Below are 20,612 nucleotides of genomic sequence, written 5' to 3' on the forward strand. Positions count from 1 at the left end.
AACCACACTTAAAAATATTCACTATTTTGGATAAGTTATTGATAAAATATCCAAAAAAACGATAAATAAATAAAATAATATTTAAAACCTTTTTAGAGCATGTACAGAGAATTTCTGAGCAGTTATTGAAGTATTGTGATGTAATACTATACAGAGAGGACAATAAATTTCACCACTTTGGCAATTACTATGAAAAAAATGAAGAACATAAAATTATTTTTTAAAAATAATTTCGTCTATCTCACCGCTGTCCCTTAGATTTTCGATAACTTTTTGACACATAGCGCTAGGTTTGTTACCTACGTACACTCGACTATTAAGAAAACCTCAGTGAAAGAAATCAGCTGAGAATAGGTTTTAATTTCTTTAGGAACATTTCTTACACCATGAGTGAACTCGTTGGATGTATTGCGCCAACTTGTTGTGGCCATTTAGTGAGGGCCGAGAGAGCACTGAAGATGACCAGCGCCCAGGTCACCCTGTGACTGTTTCAACTCCGAAAACAGTGACCAAAATCAACCAAATTGTATGTCTAGATTGTCGAATGAGCATCCAGATGATTGCCGAGACTGTAAACGCTGATTAAGAAGATTAAGAAACGGTTATAAAAATTTTATAAGAGGAATTACACAAGACAAAAGTCTGTGCGAAGTTGGTGCCAAAAAATCTGATTTCTGACCAAAAGCTCTTGCGTTAACGGGTCTGCTCAGATTTCCTCGAAAGGTTAGAAAGGTAAGAAAAAGATCTGCTTTGAAAGTGACCCGATTTGAGTCGATAGAAGCGGTAAAGCAAAAAACGGCAGAGCTCCTAAAGGCACTCAACAAAGAAGACTTCCAGCACTGCTTCGATCAATAGAAAAAACGTAGGGAAGGGAAGCATTCGAATGTAGAATAATTTTTATAATAAAACTATTTTTTGTAACCAGTCTCGTTATTTAATAGCAAGACCTCGTATAAAATTTGAATTGATTTGCCAATTTCAACCAGCTTTCTTCAAATGTCAATTCAACTTCGAAAACTTCCTTGGCTAAGAGTTATATAGACCACCTTGTATTCTCCTAAAGTTATACTTAATCACACTGGCGGTGTTTGGAGGGGGATCGGGGGTCAGTCGTACCCCATTTTCTGGAGCAAATTTAATTAATTCCTCACCTAGAAGACATGTTGTATTTGCCACAGTAAAATATGCATTCAAAGAGGTAAGAAATAAGGATTTGTCTTTGAAAGCACTAAGTGACACAAAGTTTAACAGCAGATCTGACAGCTTGCTAGCAGTTCATCAACACTTGATGGATATATTGCACACTCTGAAAAATATTGGAACAACTGACTCAAAAGCTGGTGGCGATGCTCACGGATCGATCACATGTATTACCAACTTTGAGTTTATTTTTGTATTAATTGTTAAGAAGCACGTTTAAAAAACTAACATCCTTTCAAAATACATACAGAATCATTATGTATCCATTCGTAAAATAGTCCAGGTGGTTGACATCATAGTTATATAGTTTGAGAAATGAAGAAGAGTTTCAGAATTTTTTCACTGAAGCACATAATGTTTGTCAAAGACACGGCTTTGAGGGGCCAACAGTTCAGCGCAAAAGAAAATTTCTACCTAAAATAAGAGGAGATGTTTATCCTGAATATGATTCACCTCAAGCCTATTTGTTGTAAACGTTTTACTTCCCTCTGCTAGAAACACTGAGTGGGAACATTAGGTCACGATATAAAAAAAAACGAAGAACAACACAGTTTGTAAAGACCGTATCAAAGAAGTATATTTTGTTTTGAGCTCCGTGATGGGTTTGGAAAATGACACTTCAGCCTCAGAAATTTATGTATTTCCAAACATGAAGCATAATCAGAACAAATTGATCGACATCTTGTGACAAATTTGATTTCTCAATTCAAGCCTGAAAATGCTCACAACCAGAATGTATTTCCTAATTTGTTCAAGCTTGTACAACTGTTTTCGATTATTCCTGTGTCCACTGCAATGAATCAAAAACTATTTGATTTATTCTAGGTTCCAACAAATTTTATCACATGTTAGCCTTTGAAAATAATGCGGTTAAAAACATTGACCTAAAGAAATGCGTGTAAATTAATGCCAGGCGAGAATCAAGAGATGCAGCGTTATATTAAAGCAATGACACTTCGAGAAGAAATGTATCATGTAAAATTAGATTACTGTCTACTATTTTTATTCGTTCTTCCTTCATTTGTACTTTTTCGTTTATTTTATTTATACTTGTTCATTTGCTTTGTTTATACTTCTTAATCCTTTGTAGTTGTATTTTAATAATATGATGACTTAAGAAAACAACCAATAACAATGACAATTGTATTTAATTTTCCTCGCATTTTCTAGTAAAAGCCTGTAGGTGTAAAAATCAAACTATAACATGAAACAATCTCCTAAAATGCCATTTTCATGTTTTACTTTGCCCTCCCCCTATTTCTAACGTACAATCGCCACCTATGCTCAAACATGACACTTTCCTAGTTCATTTCCGATGTTTTTATAAGTTTCTTCTTTCATCCTTCGATTCACCTAATGTTGGTGATTTACTTCAAAATGAAGAAATATAGACGAAATCCAATTTGATGAATCGATGCACATAATGGCTTCAGCAAATGAAGAACAACGTTTTGTTATTAACGAAATTCTTGACTTACTCCACAGTGAGGAATATACAAGTGTTTGCAGGACATACTTTGTAGATGGGCCAGGTGGTACTGTGTTAAATCCAGAGCTGCATCAATTTAGAAATGCAAGTTATATCTTTAGCCTTGACTGGGATTGCTCAAATGTTACTTCCTCTTGTCCGTATAGTTCACAGTCGATTCAAATGACCACTCAATTTACATGAGCATTCGGTATCTGGTTTGAGGGTTAATACTAAAGAAGCCACTTTAATTCGTTCCACTAAGCTGATCATCTGGGATGAGGAATCTATGCCCAACAAGCATTGTTTAATGTAATCGCCTATTAATGGGTAACGAACTATCATTCGGGGAAGGAAGAGATTACCGGCAAGTGTTGCCAGTTGTACCTCATGTATCTAGCGCTACTATAGTGCAGAGCTCAATTAAATTTTCACTCCCTGGCTACTTTTCAAAGTTTTCAAACTCACCAAAAATATTAGAGCGAGCGCAGAGAAATGCGAGTTTGCAAACTTCCTACTGGAATTATCAATGGTCAATACCTACTACTCGAATTCCCTACTGAATTCAGTCTTACAATGACTGCTTTACCATTCCATGAGCTGACTTTAAAAGAAGGGGTTGTTGAAATACTCTTAAAGAATTTGAGTCCAATGAAAGTATTATTGAATTACACGCGACTAATTGTCAGAAAAAATGTTTGACAATAGTTTGGATTTAGAGATCATTACGGGTATAAATGTTGGATGAGTATTATTATCTCTCATTGACTTATCACCATCTGACGCTACTCATTCATTTTCATTTGATTCTGCAACACCATTAACAAGGCGCATTGACAAACCATTGACCGAGTGGGTGTATAATACAGTCATTGCTGCGTAGCAGCACGGGTCCACTAGTTTATTTGAAAATGAACGATAGCATATTCGCTATGACCAAGTAGGTAAGCCTCAATATAAAATGTTAAATGAATAGCGAAGAATAAGATATTAAGCAATATTTCTTTCAGAGTAAAATATCTGGTTCTCTTTATTGAATTTACAATTTTAATTAAAATAGCTGAGGTGAATGGGTATGCTTACCTTCAGTCTCTGAAGACGCGCGTCAGACAGTGAAATTGTGAGTGTTGGGGTATAGTGGTAGTGTAAACAGTGTGTTCAGTAGGTATTTACAATTCAAGATCAATTCAAGTAACCATCATCTTTCTTAGAAAGGTTATGCCCGTTGTACATTATTTTTGTTAATATTTACATTTCTGTTTGTATAATCTTGTGACATATAGCTGTTGGTTCTATAATAATGGACAATAAAAAGCGCTATTGATCAATTAAATTATACTCCTGGGAAATTAAATAAGCTTCTAAAACTTGAACTGGGAGAAGACTTATCTAAATATACAGTCGTTTGAAACAACTGATCCGATGAAAAGTGCAATCCTTGTATTCACATAAAAAATTGAATGAACTTTTAGTCGACATCAATGGAGGAGAACCTTTGCCATTCATTAAAAGAGACAAATTACTTGTTAAATATCAAAACAATGAAAATAGTAGACAAACGGGGTAGATTATAGAAGTATAAATGATATCATAAAAATCTTGTAGTTTGACTATTGCGATTACCACCATATTACTGTGAACTTATCGCTTCGAACTAATCTGGATATTAATGGAGTAATTGAATCTTCACATTGTATTCAACTATTTAAGACGTGTAATGAAACAGAAAATTCTGAAAACTTGATGTACTAATAGGGAATACAATAAAATAAATTCTCACTTCTTTGATAAATAAGGACACTGATGATTATTACCTTTAAACTGTAACTGTCCTCATCTAGTATCTAGTATATTATTTGTATAATGTGGGTACTTGATAGTAACAGTTTACTGTTTTTATATCAAAGTAATTTCATGTTCTCCATCAATGGGGTATAGAATTATTTACATTTACATTTGTTACTGTTATTCATATGCGGTTTTTCGAGGTGATCATATTATATTTTAGTGGAAATTCAGATAAGAAATTATCACAATATACTTTTTTCTGCTTTACAATCCTGTATATAGTCAGTTGACATAAAACTGTGGATGCTCACATACACAACTAATAGAGAAATTTAACAGAAAACTTATAATATACCTATACAGAGTGAATTTTATGTATGAAACGCGTCAATTATCTTACGGTATTATGGTGGTATTCACATTGTTGTCAGATCTTTCCTTTTTCCAGAAAATCCTTGAGATATACTTACTTATTTTTCATCTACTGTTCCCTATACCTAAATGCCATAATTTCGGAGTTAAAGTTAAATTTGCCTTATCTCCCACGAAGTTAAAATAATACATTTAGGTGGCTATGTTTGCAACAATAACAAATTTGACGTTTCAATAAATTATTATTGTTGAAGTTTATTGAAAGTCACAATGGATCGTTTATCTGAAAAAGAACTAACTGATATTTTAATGATATTAGGATATGGTGATAGGCGTAGTCATCAAGAAACGTGTAATATCTTTAATAATTTATATCCTAACCGAAATCCCATAACAAGATCTACTGTGAGTAAATTAGTAAAAAAGTTTAACGAAAATGGTTCAATGAAAGATTCATCCAAATCAGGGCACAGAAAACAAATCTTTAGATGTTTGTGTCCTGTTAAAAGACGATCCACACTTCAGTACGAGACAAAAATCCAGGGAACTTGATATTTCACAAACATCCGTAATGAAAATTTTACGTGATAATAACTTCCATCTATACAAAGAAACGTAAATCGGTATGATTGTAGATACTGGTCACGTAACAATCCTCGTTGGATATGTGAATCCCACGCCTAATATACTGAAAAACTGAATGTATGGATTTGGTCCCTTTTTCAGAGATGGCGTATTTAAATTTATCGGAAAATAGTATTATACTTGAGTTGTCCTGGATATTTTCAAGTAAGTGTTTTCAATTTCCTTAAAAAAAAACTTCATTATTAGAAATTTTTATACAATAATAATATCCCAAACGGCAATATTTGGCTACAACAAGATGGCGCCCTATCTCACTATGCGTTTGTGTGTGTGTGTGTGTGTGTGTGTGTGTATGTGTGTGTGTGTACGAAATATATAGGGTGATTTATTTGGAATAACAAAGTTCATTATTTTTCCGGAAAAGGGAAAGATCTGACAACAATGTAGATACCGGCCGTGTAACGAGACCCTTGTAGCCGTTTCCGAGATAATTGAGGCGTTCCATACATAAAACTCACTCTGTATAATACCTTAATATTATATATTAGACAAAATTTGGTTCTCCCGATCCATCATCTAATTAGATATGTTTGTCGTAGCACTCATGAAGTTCTTGATGGGAATTTCTGCTGTTGTCCCTTAGAGATGTATTACAACTCTCTTTCATTGATTAGTCCTTAAATAAAAAATTCAAATTTGCTGAATCTGGATATCTGGGTGACCAATCTATCGACAGACTACCACGACTTATCTATCGGGTGGAAATCGTTGGATCGGTCAGTCGTTATCTCACAGCTGTTGGACATTAAACTGAACAAATAACTGAATGTATATTCAATTGCTCATTGATTCGTAATCAGCTGCCCACAAATCCTCATTTGAAAAGTTGTGCGCATTAATATTTTTCTCAAGAAAAAACAAAGTACCAATTTCTGCATTCAATATCTCAAACTTTACATTGATTCTTTAGAAATACTAACGTTATTTATAGACTTCCGGTATGCGTTTTTCCAATCACATTTGCTGTAGTTCCATTTATCCTGTTTTCAATCATATAATTATTCATGGCTTATAGGATTTTTTTCAATGAAATTATACCATAACCATGTCCATTAATTTTAATTAAAACTTGATTTCTCTATTCTATGAAATAATTATTTCATGCCACCAAGTAATCATTGAAAGTAATAATACAATAAAATTAATTTCAGTTCAGTTGATCACGTGGTTGCTTCGATTGAAATAAATCATTACTTGTTTTCCTAATGATACGAGCCTGGGAAGAAACTATCAAAAATGTGACTTCGAACTATCTGAACTCTCATGTCATCATCTGAAAACTGACTAGACAGTGTTTAGGAAACTTATTTATATAGACAATAAATAACAGATTTAGTTCACTAGGGCTTTTTGAGGTATAATAAAATGCTTCTATAAAAAGAAGAGTTCAGTAAAAAAGTGGAAACCGAAAGAGAACCACTGTAGTGGTACCGGATAACTCCAAAAAAATATTTCTCTGAAACTCTGATACTACTGGATCATATTTTGCTTATATTATTCGATTTAACCAAAAACAATCTCCATCTTCCTATTTCTGTACAGGATTCTGTCGCACTCGAAAGCGCTTGATGAGATTAAACCTAGCACAAACTAACTAGTGTAGATAGTAAAGAGTTTGGCATCTTCATCAATTGGAATCGTAGCGACCAAATAGCCTAAAAACCGTACATATATTGTACAATGGCCGCAAAAACATTACACAAATCATAAATAAACTTGAGGCTGTAGTGTAGCTCTTAATTAAATAAATCTATCCCACACTTCCATGAGAGGACAAGGCTTTTTTCGAAAACTATGATCGAACTATGATCGAGCTAAGATCGAACTATGATAGAACTATGATAGAACTATGAGCGAACTATGATCGAACTATGATCGAACAATGATCGAACTATGATCGAACTATGATCGAACTATGATCGAACTATGATCGAACTATGATCGAACTATGATCGAACTATGATCGAACTATGATCGAACTATGATCGAACTATGATCGAACTATGATCGAACTATGATCGAACTATGATCGAACTATGATCGAACTATGATCGAACTATGATCGAACTATGATCGAACTATGATCGAACTATGATCGAACTATGATCGAACTATGATCGAACTATGATCGAACTATGATCGAACTATGATCGAACTATGATCGAACTATGATCGAACTATGATCGAACTATGATCGAACTATGATCGAACTATGATCGAACTATGATCGAACTATGATTGAACTATGATCGAACTATGATTTAAATGTTTGCAAACTAACCCGAATACGTTCATTGCTGTTCGGAGCTGATCGAGTTTATCAGGTTGTAGTCATAATATGATATGATCCATTCTACCCTGGTAGACCAGTGGATAAATGAGGATTGATTCCTTTGTCTTGGGTTTTTTGAACTAACGAAAATTGTTCATTTCCCTTCAATGGCTGTCTATTATTAATTCTCATGAACAGCGTCATTGATAGCTTACTGATGTTTACGGTTTTCGTATTTTCCGTCATTTCAGCATAAAAATCTCTTATTAGTATTAAAATTTAGTGCAAAATCCTACAGACAAAAAGTCCTACAGTTATACACACACAGCAAAGTGAATAATAAAAAATCTGGAGTACCAAAAAAGAAATAAATTGGGCATATATGGTCGAACATAAGTGTATACCAGATCTTTCAGTTGTGTGGATATGATGGAAAGCAGATGCAGATTATTTAATTAACATAACGTTTTATTGATCCTGCAGAGTTAATTCATGAAATTGAAGTTGCTTATAACGAAGTGCGACAAGCAGACATCGACTATCTCTTATACCAATTCCTGAACGTCCATAGAAGGGAATTAAGCTACGAGGTCATCAATAAAGATTTATGAATAATTCTTTCTGGATGTACCATTGCTGAGTCACTAAGTATAGCTCATGTCAGTATTTTAAACATTCAATCAAAGCATATGTTACTGCTGTGTCAATGTTAGATATAGCAATATGATAAAAATACAAATATTTAGTGTATATTACCACTAAGGAACAAACTAAAAATTGAGCTGATTCTAATCGCGAACAATTCTTTACTAGCGATTCTCTAGTACAGCATTTTCCAAAGTGTGGTCTGCAGCCCAATACCGGATCGTATAAAAATTCAAGTGGGTCGTGACAAGAATTGTAAAACATTTTGAAGTACTTTAAGAGTCGTCCATTAAATAGCAAACTTTTCTCGAATTATTCAAGAAAATAGGGCATGAGTTGTGTATTATAATTCATATTCAGAACACCCACCATCAAAATAAAATTGATAATGATAATGAACTGAAATTAGCAAGGCTTTGGTTTAAGTACTTTCAAAGTATTAGAAAAAGTCTCTGAAATAATAAAAAAAATGACTGTGAGGAAACAATGCCTCCCAAAGGAAATTTCATATCAAACATCACGTGAATCTAGTAACACCCATTCATACTACGATGAAGATTTACATCTTCAAGCACTATCTTTTAAAAACTAGTTTCCGGGTATTCCTTCAAATAATAAGTGGATTAAAATTCCTTTATCTATCGGTATTGAGAAGGAAAAAATGGCTAATCAATTTTACATAAGGAACTAGAATTGTTTGTATTCGTATATCGTACAATGAGATAATAATGAAGCAAGTACACTTTTTTCCTTGAATAGGAAGCTATAGGCGAAGGAACAAGAAAAAATACTGCGACGAAACCTATCAAATTCTTAAATCTAAAAGACGGTAAAAGATAATGGGAAGATAAGGGAAGGGAGATAATTGGATTAAGTGAAAAGAGAGGCGATTTATCGGAATAAACTCGCAACACCGACGAATGGGGAATTGGAAATATGGTGATTTACTTTACACTAATAGAGAAGTCATCTAGGAAGTAGCTTTTGAAAAGGTCATAGTAGGCCATAGCTAATAGTCGATGGGAGTGAGTAATACAATTTTATCTTTTTTTTTGTCAAAAAGAGTTTCCTGATTCTATAGTAACAACCACGTGTCGCGTATAAGAACATTTTTTTTTGATTTTATACATATTTTTTTTGTTTCAATTATTATTTTTAATTTTCTAAATATTTTTTCTTTAAATTTCACCAATAAATGGAATATTGGACTTTGCAGTGTAGTAAAATTCAAATATGTTTGGTCGCGACTTTCATAAAAGCCTTATTAAGTTTCTCACGTATTACTTAGCTCGGAAATACATAAGAGTAAGTACACTTTCGTTTTTAATTTTGTCCTACTACAAAAGTTACGTCCGCTATAAAGAATTGAAAAATATTTTGAGCGACGTTAAACTTATTTTGAGGGAAGCAATTTTAATATGATTTTCATCTAAATTGCATCAACCTTCTAGCGGCGACGGTCTAAACCTCTTAATTCTTGGATAACAAAGGGGGATTAACTCATACTTTATTATGAAGGTCACATAATTATCAAACCGGAGGTATTTCCTTTACATACCTCACTATTTTTGGCAATTGACGGGAACTCAGGTGAAAACCATATACAAGTATAAAAAATACTAATAGATGGTACTGGACGATCATTGGATTGAGGTTAGAAAGATAGAAGACTCTATGGCCATATCAAAGAAAACCCATTTGCCATATACTAAAGAATTATGCAATCATAAGCCTTCGACATGTTGGTTAGCGCGTTTGCTCAATTTGGATCGAATGAACATTTCTAAAGTCTTATTGACGCAGACTAAGCAAATGAGTAAGATCTTTGCGTCGAATCATAACTGTGAATGAAATCTGAACTCGCCATTACAATCCTTAAATGGGGAAACAGTCAAGACAGTGGATGCAAAGAGCCAACGAGTTCCTAAAAAAGCAAAGACAGTTTCATCAATAGTAAAATTGATGACGACCGTTTTTTGGGACAGTCATGGGACTGTGTTCACCAACTATCTCAAAAAAAGGTGAAAAATAATAGGGAAAGTAGTCGACGGTATTTGAATAACAGGAAAGTATTACACATCATTGCTTCATAAGTGCTTTTTTATCAGGTCAACGCATCATTTTACACCTTGGTGATTTGCTATGGCTAAAATTAACAATTTGCACTTCGAATTGGTTAACCATCCAACGTATTCACCAGATATAGGACCTAGCGGCTTTTCCTAACTATAAGGCTTCACTTAAAGAGAGAAGTTTTTATTAGACGAGGACGTTATCACATACGTAAACGTCTATTTTGAGGAGAAAGACAACAACTATTACTTGCAAGCGTTAAAAAGGTTAGAGTATATATATACAATAAGAAATAAAAATTATTATGGGAAAAAATGTATGTATTACATAAATAAACTTTTTGTAGTTGTAAAAGTTATATCGCTAAAAAAAGGCCAGATGTAGTGCTCTTAAAATTATCTTTAAAATATTTTACATTCATCATTCCAGTTAATGTTTCCTGTAACCAAAAATTTTTAATGCGAAATTAATTTCACATGTTAAAAAATATGCGTTTATATTTATTTAAAGTATTCACACTACTACAAAATATTCTCTAAACTTGTGAGGAATTTTTTCAATGTCAATAGGTTAACATTGAAATATTAAGCTTCAATCGATATTTATTCAAATTGTATTTTTGTTAAAACTTTCGCTTTCAACGATATTAGCTCAATTTTGCAAGCCCTAAATTTTATTAACTTACTATTATCTATCCCTTTAATACTTAGCTCTACTCTCATCGTGAGTGAAGCAACACTTTTTTCACGAATAGGACGGCAATTCTTACGAGTAAAAAAAGTTAATTTACTCACGAGTTTCATTCAAAAATTTTTTTACGACCGTGGGCTTACAAAAATTCGACAAGACTTTTATCAATTTTTATTTTCTAATAGTAATATTGAAAGTACAACTGTGAGAATTGTTAATTTGGAGTGAAAAAGAAGTTACATTACTATTGGTACTCGAATTGGCAAACTTTTCGAGAATTTACTGATATCTACGTCGTTATTTACTATTAGGGTGACTTCCAGTTCCGAATAAGTCGTCCAAAGTGTTGAGGACCTCCACATTTTGGATTTAGTTTCAAAGTAAGCTAGGAACACTCTTTCTATGAAACTGTTTTTGCCTTTTTTAGGAACGCCACTCCATAAAAGAATTATATTCCTTTAAATACTGTTCCCTGGATTTCTCAGGGAGAAGAGTCGCTGCAGTTGCCGATTCAACAACATCTTCTGGTGTGAACTTTCTTGAACTAATATCAAGAAATAAAAGTGTGACAGTTTATCGGAGAAACGAATTGACATCAGAAGGAAAGCGTTCACAGCTCACCATTTTAATAAAATAATTTTATAGTTGCGTTTAAAAATGACACGTTACGGCAATTTTTTTAACCCAAAAGCGTGAAAAAATGAGCCGCCACGGTACTTTTTTTCATGTTTTTTTACCAATTCAGAATATACATTCTATATGAATGCAAATGAATGATACAAAACGTGAATAATAAAACGGACGTAGAAAAATACATTTTAATTTTATTTTTTGATCTTTTTCCACATTTTTTTTTCACATCAATTTCAAAATCTTTCAAATGCAACTGCATTCACTCTAGCCGATATTGTTAGTCACAAATCATTTTATACATTATGATAGTTCTAATACCTCAATATATGTATAATCCAGCTTAGAATCGAAAATTTCAGTTTATTTATCGAAATTACAACAATAATAATTGATTGTTAATGATTCAACAAAATTGTCAAATACCAACCGACTGATTCATAGAATCAAAAACAATTACGAGTTTCATTAAAATATTACAATTTTACCCATTGAAAAAATGATTTCATTTTGCAAAGTAATGGTTATTCATTTATAACTCATCTGCATGTGAACTAAGATAGTTCAGAAAATTTGCAGATTCGTCTTAAAAGTATTGCTTCTACCCCAAATAAAACAGTTCTTAGTTTGTTATTCACGATAGTGGTTTGACTTTAAAATCAATTTCGAAGAACTGCATTGAATGCTCAACGAACCAATTGCACTTTTTTATTGTGTATACTGGGTGATTATTGGAGTGTATCAAATTTGAAAATCAATGTCATGCATGTTGGATATATTTCCAAAAGTTTTCAATCAAAAAACCAAATCTACATATTAAATGAATGCGTCCAATGAATACAAATGAAAATTATACTTTTTTAAATTATTTATTTCGTCGTTTGATAACAGAATATATATAAATAATATTATTGTTGACAAAAAAATTAAAAACTCACCTCCTCTGCCCATCTTGATTGAACGTTACCAAATCACACACACCGGTAAGATTAAACAGAAGATTGATATTTTTTAATGTATTTTAACCTATTTAAATTCAAAAAAATTAAAGACTGGTGGGTGCGCTTAATTTCGCGCAAACAGTTGAACTATAATAACGATTGCCGAGCTACTTGTAAGTACCTACGTATGTTACTCCAACCGTTTTGATTTTGTATTTTATTTCAAATGTTGTGATGCTTATTTGAGATTGTTTGTCAACTCAGCACCGTCTTCAATATATTCTTTTATTCATTTGATTTGAAAATGGGGGATTTTCATTAATGCACAAAAGCGGATATTATTAATTTTTTACGGGGTGTTAACAATTTGCTATAGACAATGCTTTGATTAAATTGAAAAAAGAAAATATTATATGATTATCTTCGGTCCAGAAATACAATAGTTTTGATCGTTTATTATTATTCAATCATTTCTTTTGGTGAATAATTCAATATACATAAGAATTACTTTTCTCATGGAAATTGATTTGCATTGTTGCGCTGTCCCATGTCAACAGAAAAATTATAAAGAGAAAGGTGCAGAGACATTATTTTTATTTCAGACTCTATTGTGTCTTCTACGATTCACTTCAATTTCATATTTTAATGAAATAATTTGATAACTACTGAAAAAGTTTGAGTAAATTTGTTTAACCTTCTGTTGAATATGTTATTTATTTTTGTTTCTTGGTAATTATTCTCTCTTAATCTATTTTCCGCTTCTTCCAGAGCCTTGTCACCAGAATATGATGGTGAGGAGGCTGTTCAATTCGCCCCTACCTCCACAGACTAGGATGTAATTAATCCACGAAGTCTAAGTTGGTAAGTGGTGGTGCCCCAAGCAGAGATTGATCGTTTCCTTTTGTTAATGCCGAGACATGTAAAGGAATGCCACGGAGTGGCTAAGCACATCTTTATTTTTTGTGAAAATGAAAACAAACCAATATAAATGTGGAGTCAAAAAAATATTTGATATAATTGGTCTAAAATATTAGGTCTGTATAATTTGGTAGCTCAGATATTTTACGGAGTATGGTCTTATAAATATTCAATTATTTTTGATAAAATAATGAGTTGTGCTCCCAATATCGAATGAAATATTATGATGTTTTTGATACGGTCCTGATACGGCCCTGCAACTTTGTTTTTTGTAGCTTCATGGCTTATCCTATTAATATTATAAATGCCAGAAGAAGATCTGGAAGTTTTTTATTCTTAATCTCGTATAAACAGCGGAAATAATTGATGAAATCTAGCAATAGAATACCTGGATGACCATATATGAGGCTAAATTACAGAATCTGTTATATTATATGTATACACTTAGTACAACAAACAAATCAACAAATAATCTTTCTAAAGTGTCTCTGAAACTTATCCATCTCCTTAAAGGCCTTTTATGTCCTTATTGAATCGCATCTCCGATATGCCCTTCACTTCTGGGGTTCGTGTGGTGCGATTCAATTTGAGCGAATCTTAAAACTACAAAAGGAGAGCTGTTAGATATTTACTCGGAGTAAACAGCCAGGCTCACTGCAGGAACTTCTTCAAATGAATGTGAACCATTTCTAAAAATTCTGTTTTTCGTGTATTAGATTCCGTTTCGAGAATTTTTGAATCTTTATAATTGAATTTATGTTTTTTTGATATTTCATGATTGGTTAATGCAGTTCTATTTTTTTATCGTATTGATGACCTCTTAATCTATTTTCTAAATACTGAGATGTCTGCCCTATGTAGACAGCGTCACAATTAGTACAAGGCACTTGATATATAATATTATTTCTTCTGTTTTTGTTGTTTTAGATTTTGATTTAGTGAATTATTTGGATAATATCCTTTATGACTGATACTAATATCATATTTATTGGAATAATTCGATAATTGCTGGGAAAGTACTTATACATATAGTAAGAAAAAATGTTGTTTCGTTTCTGTTTTGTTTTTAAATTGATTGTAGTATCTGTTTATCCGTTTCTTGAAGATATGTCATTTATCATTTTTTCCGGATAATTTGACAATTTATAACAATTCATAACAATTCTTTTATACTTGATCTTGATCATTATTTCAAAACAGAACTATTTACTATAATTAATCAAGATTTTTTTACAAAGTTCCACATTACAAACACTATATATGCTCGTATATATAGTGTCATCAGTGTTCTTGATGGTAAGCATATTATTTTAATCATTTTATATTTTTGCTTCTGCTTTTCATTTCCTCGGTGAAATTTCAAGGAATAGGCTGATTGAAACTGCGGATTCGGATCACTTCTTACCAATGAACGAATCACCACACTATTCTCACCCTTCTCTCGATAATGGCTCCAAAGTGGGAGCCGAAACGTCGAGAATTTTTAAAATTCCAACACGGTTCATCCCGTGAACCTAGTTCTATTGTTCATACATATAAATTTATTTAATTTTTTATTTCTTAGACCTTTTGATATATTAATGCTTCTAAATATTCTTGATTTTAGGTGTCTTCTGTTTTAAAATTAGTTTATTTTTTAATAATTTTTTATTTCATGATTCGAAATGTTGGCTTGCCGTTCCTCAAAGAAGAAAACAATTACTTTCCTGGCTAATAACAAGAAGAATATTGAATTCCATCTCCTCCGAAGAACGTAATGGCATCGATAATCCACCGAAGTTGGCATCTCTAATTGGTCGACATTGCCTTGCTTACTCCTTTTATCCAGATGATTTTCGGTTTTTCTTGTTTACGACGTTCCAGTGGGTTCCAATTCCAAAATAGTTTTATTAACATCCATTATTTCTCATATTGTGAATATTTGGAATATGTTGGAGTTTTGAAGAGGTTAGGTTTATTTTTGAAACTGTTATGGATATTCAAACTGCACTCAGTGTTTACAGTATATCAACACTGACAATTACACTGTCTGACCGAACGGTTTTGTAAATAAAAATAATCGTCTTCAAAAACTGAAGGTAAACAGTTTCTGAAGACGATAACTTTTTTATCGGTGATTGTTAGTGTTTATTCAGTGGGAAACTAAGGTGAACAGTATCTGAAGACTTGCCAATTTATTATTATTTCCAAAAACTCGAGGTAATTGATTTGGTTAGCTTTTTAATGTTATACGTCTACTGTTCTCTCACTCATCGATTAAGTTATAGTTGAGTAGTCTGATTTCTAAGTGTGACCAGATTCAAAGATGTTAGCTTACAATATAATGCAGATTTCAGTTAGCATATACGTGAATTCCGAATGCAGAGAAAAAAAATAATCGACGTTGCTTTGTTTCAATTCTTGAAAGAGTTTATTGAATGGAAACTGTCGATCCCTTCCTATGACAAACCTTTCTAGAGCTTTGCAGCTATCTGTCCATTTAACTTTCATATAACTCGATATTTTTATCAGTCTACTAAATATAATTACAGCGTCTAACCTAACAAGTTATTTATATCATCTTATTATTTTTGGAAGTATGCAAAAAAATGCAATTAAGTATCCTTGGTATATAATTGTTTGTCTGCATTTTTTTCACTATTAAAATATTTAATTGCCATGCAACTAAACCGGATACTATATGAAAATTAATAGATTAATTACCTTTGATTTGGCGTTGTTAGGTGTACTAACATTAGAGCAAAATTCAGTATATTGGTTATTTCAAGATATATCAGAGATGTTATTGAGGATAATAGAACGTATCTCCATTTTTTTGGAGTGTTATATAATTAATTACATTTTTGAAGCTTCTTAGTATGATGTGGGATCTTTCATTTTTATACTTCTTTCAACTGAAGCCTACTATTTATTATGATACATGAATTTTTTTAAATCTACGTTTCTACGGAGAATTTATGAAAAAAAATATGGGAAATTTTATGACTTTAAATGTGATCATAAACGCACTTCTTCGCATATACTCGTAATCCTATATAAAAACGAACATTTTGGAAAAAATTTTTTTTATTCATTTGTTATCTCTAACAGTCAACCTTAGTAAGATACCGTTTTTTTAATGGGGAAAATTTTTCAAAGTTAACTTTTAATATTGTACACTTGATCATAATAAGTGACTTTAAGAATGGTTTTGTTCACATAACTTTAATGATTATATGTGAGAATAAAAATATAACAACTTCATTTGATTATTTGGGAAAAAGTTATCAACAGTTATACGCGATTGAGTGCATTTTCGTGAACATTTAAACCCCAGAAAACATTATAAGGTTTCATTTTTCTTATTCCCATAACTTTTTTCGTAAATCCGTCGTAAAAAGGAAGATTTTTAAAAAAAATTCATCGATATTGAATGATTTTTCAATTTTCTAGGGCCAAAAAACGAAAGGACCGCGAAAATATAAAATTACCTTCAGCTATATGACGACAATTTTTGTCAATAAAATGAGCCTTCTCTTCCTATCCATATGTTTTTGATTCGGTATTGAGATGATTTCGTGTAAAAGCATTTTTATAAACCACATATAAACCACATTTGTCGCCGAATGGTAATTAAAAATTATTCCAATAAAACCGACAGACTTTTAACGACCAATTCGATATAATGGCCAACACGATCTCCTGACCTAACGCCATTCGATTTATTTTTGTAAGGATATGTCAAAAGTCTTATATACAGATCTAAACCTCTCAACTTAGATGACTTAAAAAGACGAATCACGCCTAAGATGTTGAGTACCCTAAGAAGACAATTCTCTATCAGATTAGCAAGTTTACAAGACGTCACAGTGAGCATTATGGGTTACATAACATATAAACTGAAACCTAATTAACAATAATAGAAAACTATACAAGTACTTTTTTTTAGCTTTTTATATATTTAAACTTGTGTGCTTGTTTGTCCCTCTTATTTTAGGAATTACATACTTTCAAAGTTTTTGAATAAAAATACGCAATACCTCCAACAAAAGTAGGATATTTGGATACCTTTTCCATCAATCAATATCATTTCAAAAACTCCGTTCAAACTTCAAGAAATCCGTTCTGTTACCAAATAATTTATCCCAATTTTTCAGAGTAAAAAACAATTGCTTTATAAGCTGAACTAACTCTGGCAGTATCTTTTGTTTGCCGGTATTGATATACTTATATTTCTATGAATGTATATGTTACAGTAAAATAAAGAATCCGGTACATCACTTTCATACAAACATAAAAATAAAATGCTAGTCATTACTACCAAGTATTTCAATATTCCAACAATGTATCCATATACTATTCTGTATATCCAAGCTTCCATAATGTCATTCAAATAATTTTATTATATAAACACTTATTGCTTCCGTCAATAACACAATGATTACAATAATATCACAGTTATTTAAGAACAATACATGGTGTCGAGATTTATCGAAGCACATACTCGAAAGAAAACACTCTTCCTAAAAAATAAATGATGATGAATGATTTCTTCGTGACATTGTCTCTATATAGAATGGTTCATATAATTTTTCATGTCAAAGGAATATCAAGGAAAATATTTTTATTATTTTATTTGCCACAAAGCATAGCACAGAAGCTAAAATAAATGCCACAAATAACTTATTTGTTGATATATGTGAAGATAAATGGAGTGAATTTTGAATCAGTTTTTTGGACAATATTCATGGTTAAAACAAAATATGTGTATGAAAGATAATGGCTTGAAAGGGAGTTAGAAAGTTAGACTGGATATCTTCCATTACAAGTCTTTATTTTAAATGTACTCACTCAATAAAATTTGAAAGTTATATAGATGAAAATATAGCTTGAATGTAATGATAAGGTAGGATACATTTGATAAGTATCATTTGAACATCTTCCTTGCAATGATATGTACATTTTATTTCCTATCCACTTAATCGCACCTGCAAATAACTCCATTCAACATTAAACAACACCGTAGGGGCCCACTTCCGTATTACTTAACGTAATGTTGATTTTTATATAGAAAACATCGTCGTTGTTGAGAGAAGAGGATATATTGAAATGAAATTCTTTGGTTAAGTTGTTATTAGAACCGGCCACAGGTAACTTGAGCCTTGAGCAGATAAAAACATCAAGGGGTAACAGGTATAAGTACCAATTTGATTAATATCATAATTTTTGCATTATTGTTATAATAATATATAATAATATAAACTTGAAAATTTGTCCAGTTAAAAACAGCCATAACTGCAATTAGAAACGGTAGGAGTGTTTCGGAGGATTCTAGAGCTTTGAATATTCATAGAATTTGACTGCAAAAGTAACTGAAACAAAACAGGGATGTTGAGCTTTCTCTATGACACAAACCAGTATTTCAGTAGTGAATATCACTGTGCTTATGAATATGCTGTGAAAAATAATATACTTTGTCCTTTAATAAAGATTGTGCAAGTCATGATTGGCTGTGGAAAAATCCTCTTAATATTAATAAATTCAATCACAGCTTTTAGCGAGGAAGGATTCGCCACAGTTTGAGCAAAGTGTAATTTCAGTGCTCAAAATAATAAAAATGCACAAAATAATACTGATGCAACTCCAGCTCCTCAAAAAAAAAAACTATAAAAGGGTTAAAAATTACTTTGAGCCAGCAGCACTTTGGAGAATAATAAGAGCTGATCATTGTTCTGGTCTAGCGAGTGGTCTGAATAACTATGTTACCTTGAGGAGCGTCATGGAACTGCCAAAAGAGATATAGTTCCAATTCCTCAGCTAGGCGAACCTTCCGCATACAAATCAATATTCAGATATTGAAAAGTCATTTAACGAAATGGCACCGTTACCAGGTCCATCAAAATTCAAAACTAGTGGGATTAGGATGGCAACTGCAAAAGAGCATTCCCAAAAAATTACATCCATCCCCCAAAAAAAACGTTCTTCAAAAAAAGAATGATGAAAAATTATCGCTTAGCAAAAACATGCAAAGCCGAGCTTTAAAAAAAGTACTTTCTCACAACGTTATTGATGATCACAAAAAAAACATGAAGTTAAGAATAGAGTGAAGTAATAAGTATAAGAATATACAAAGAAATAACCTCACAAGACAAGGATAATAATGACAAATACAAAGATGCGAATGGAGTTGACACAAATATTGTTTCTAAATTCAAGCGACAAATTCAGGAGGTGATTGCTGCTATGAAATTGAGATAGGTCTTTCCTATAACAAAATTTCCTCAGCCCACCCCTTTCCGAGATATCACCCTCAAAAGGTGGTGACTAAAATCGTGTTTTTATTTATTTTTCTCAAAATTTAGTGAAGCTAAAAACTTGAAATTCTGTAATTTTCGTGCTCTCACAAAGGACTTATCATACACATTTTCTCAATACTCCTGTTACATTATACGGGAATGAAGTTAGCAACCCTTACTTAATTTCATATCAAAACTTTTTTCAAGATGAAGTTTTATACAATAAAATTATAATTTGAAATCCTAGTTTTATATAAAAATATTGTATATTTTAAAATTTTTTCCTAAAACCAATAGCTACAGAGAAAAAAATAAATACCAACAAACAGTAAAGAAGTAAAATGTGAAACGGTTCATAATAAATTGTTTTTGGGAAATAAATTCAAGAATAAAAAATATTTCGAATAAAACAATGATTTTTAGTTATAATTGTATTTCATAAGAATTCATCTCAAACAAATTTTTATATGAAATAAAGTAAGGGCTGCTAATTTCACCCCCATATAATGTAACAAGCACATTGAAAAAGTACCTATGATTAGTCCTTTGTGAGAGTACGGAAATTACAGAGGTTTCTATCGTCACTAAATTTTAGAAAAAAAAATACAAATTTAATTTCAAAGATGATATGTCAGAAAGGGGTGGGCTGAATTTTGTAGCGTGACTTTATAAACACCCTATATATTAAGTGTGTG

The 20,612-nt window shown here is 31.9% G+C and overlaps 1 protein-coding gene across 1 annotated transcript in view; it reads right to left on the reverse strand.

The window, feature by feature from the left end:
• Positions 1 to 12,995, reverse strand: part of LOC130896381 (aquaporin AQPAe.a) — a 60,283-nt gene extending 47,288 nt beyond the window's left edge. Inside the window, exon 1 of the mRNA XM_057804413.1 lies at positions 12,722 to 12,995. Coding sequence (XP_057660396.1) covers positions 12,722 to 12,734 — 13 coding nt within the window. The 5' untranslated portion in view covers positions 12,735 to 12,995. The remainder of the gene's footprint in view (positions 1 to 12,721) is intronic.
• Between the last annotated feature and the right edge of the window lie 7,617 nt (positions 12,996 to 20,612).

Source organism: Diorhabda carinulata, chromosome 7, assembly GCF_026250575.1.
Source record: "Diorhabda carinulata isolate Delta chromosome 7, icDioCari1.1, whole genome shotgun sequence".
Classification (NCBI taxonomy): Eukaryota; Metazoa; Arthropoda; class Insecta; order Coleoptera; family Chrysomelidae; genus Diorhabda; species Diorhabda carinulata.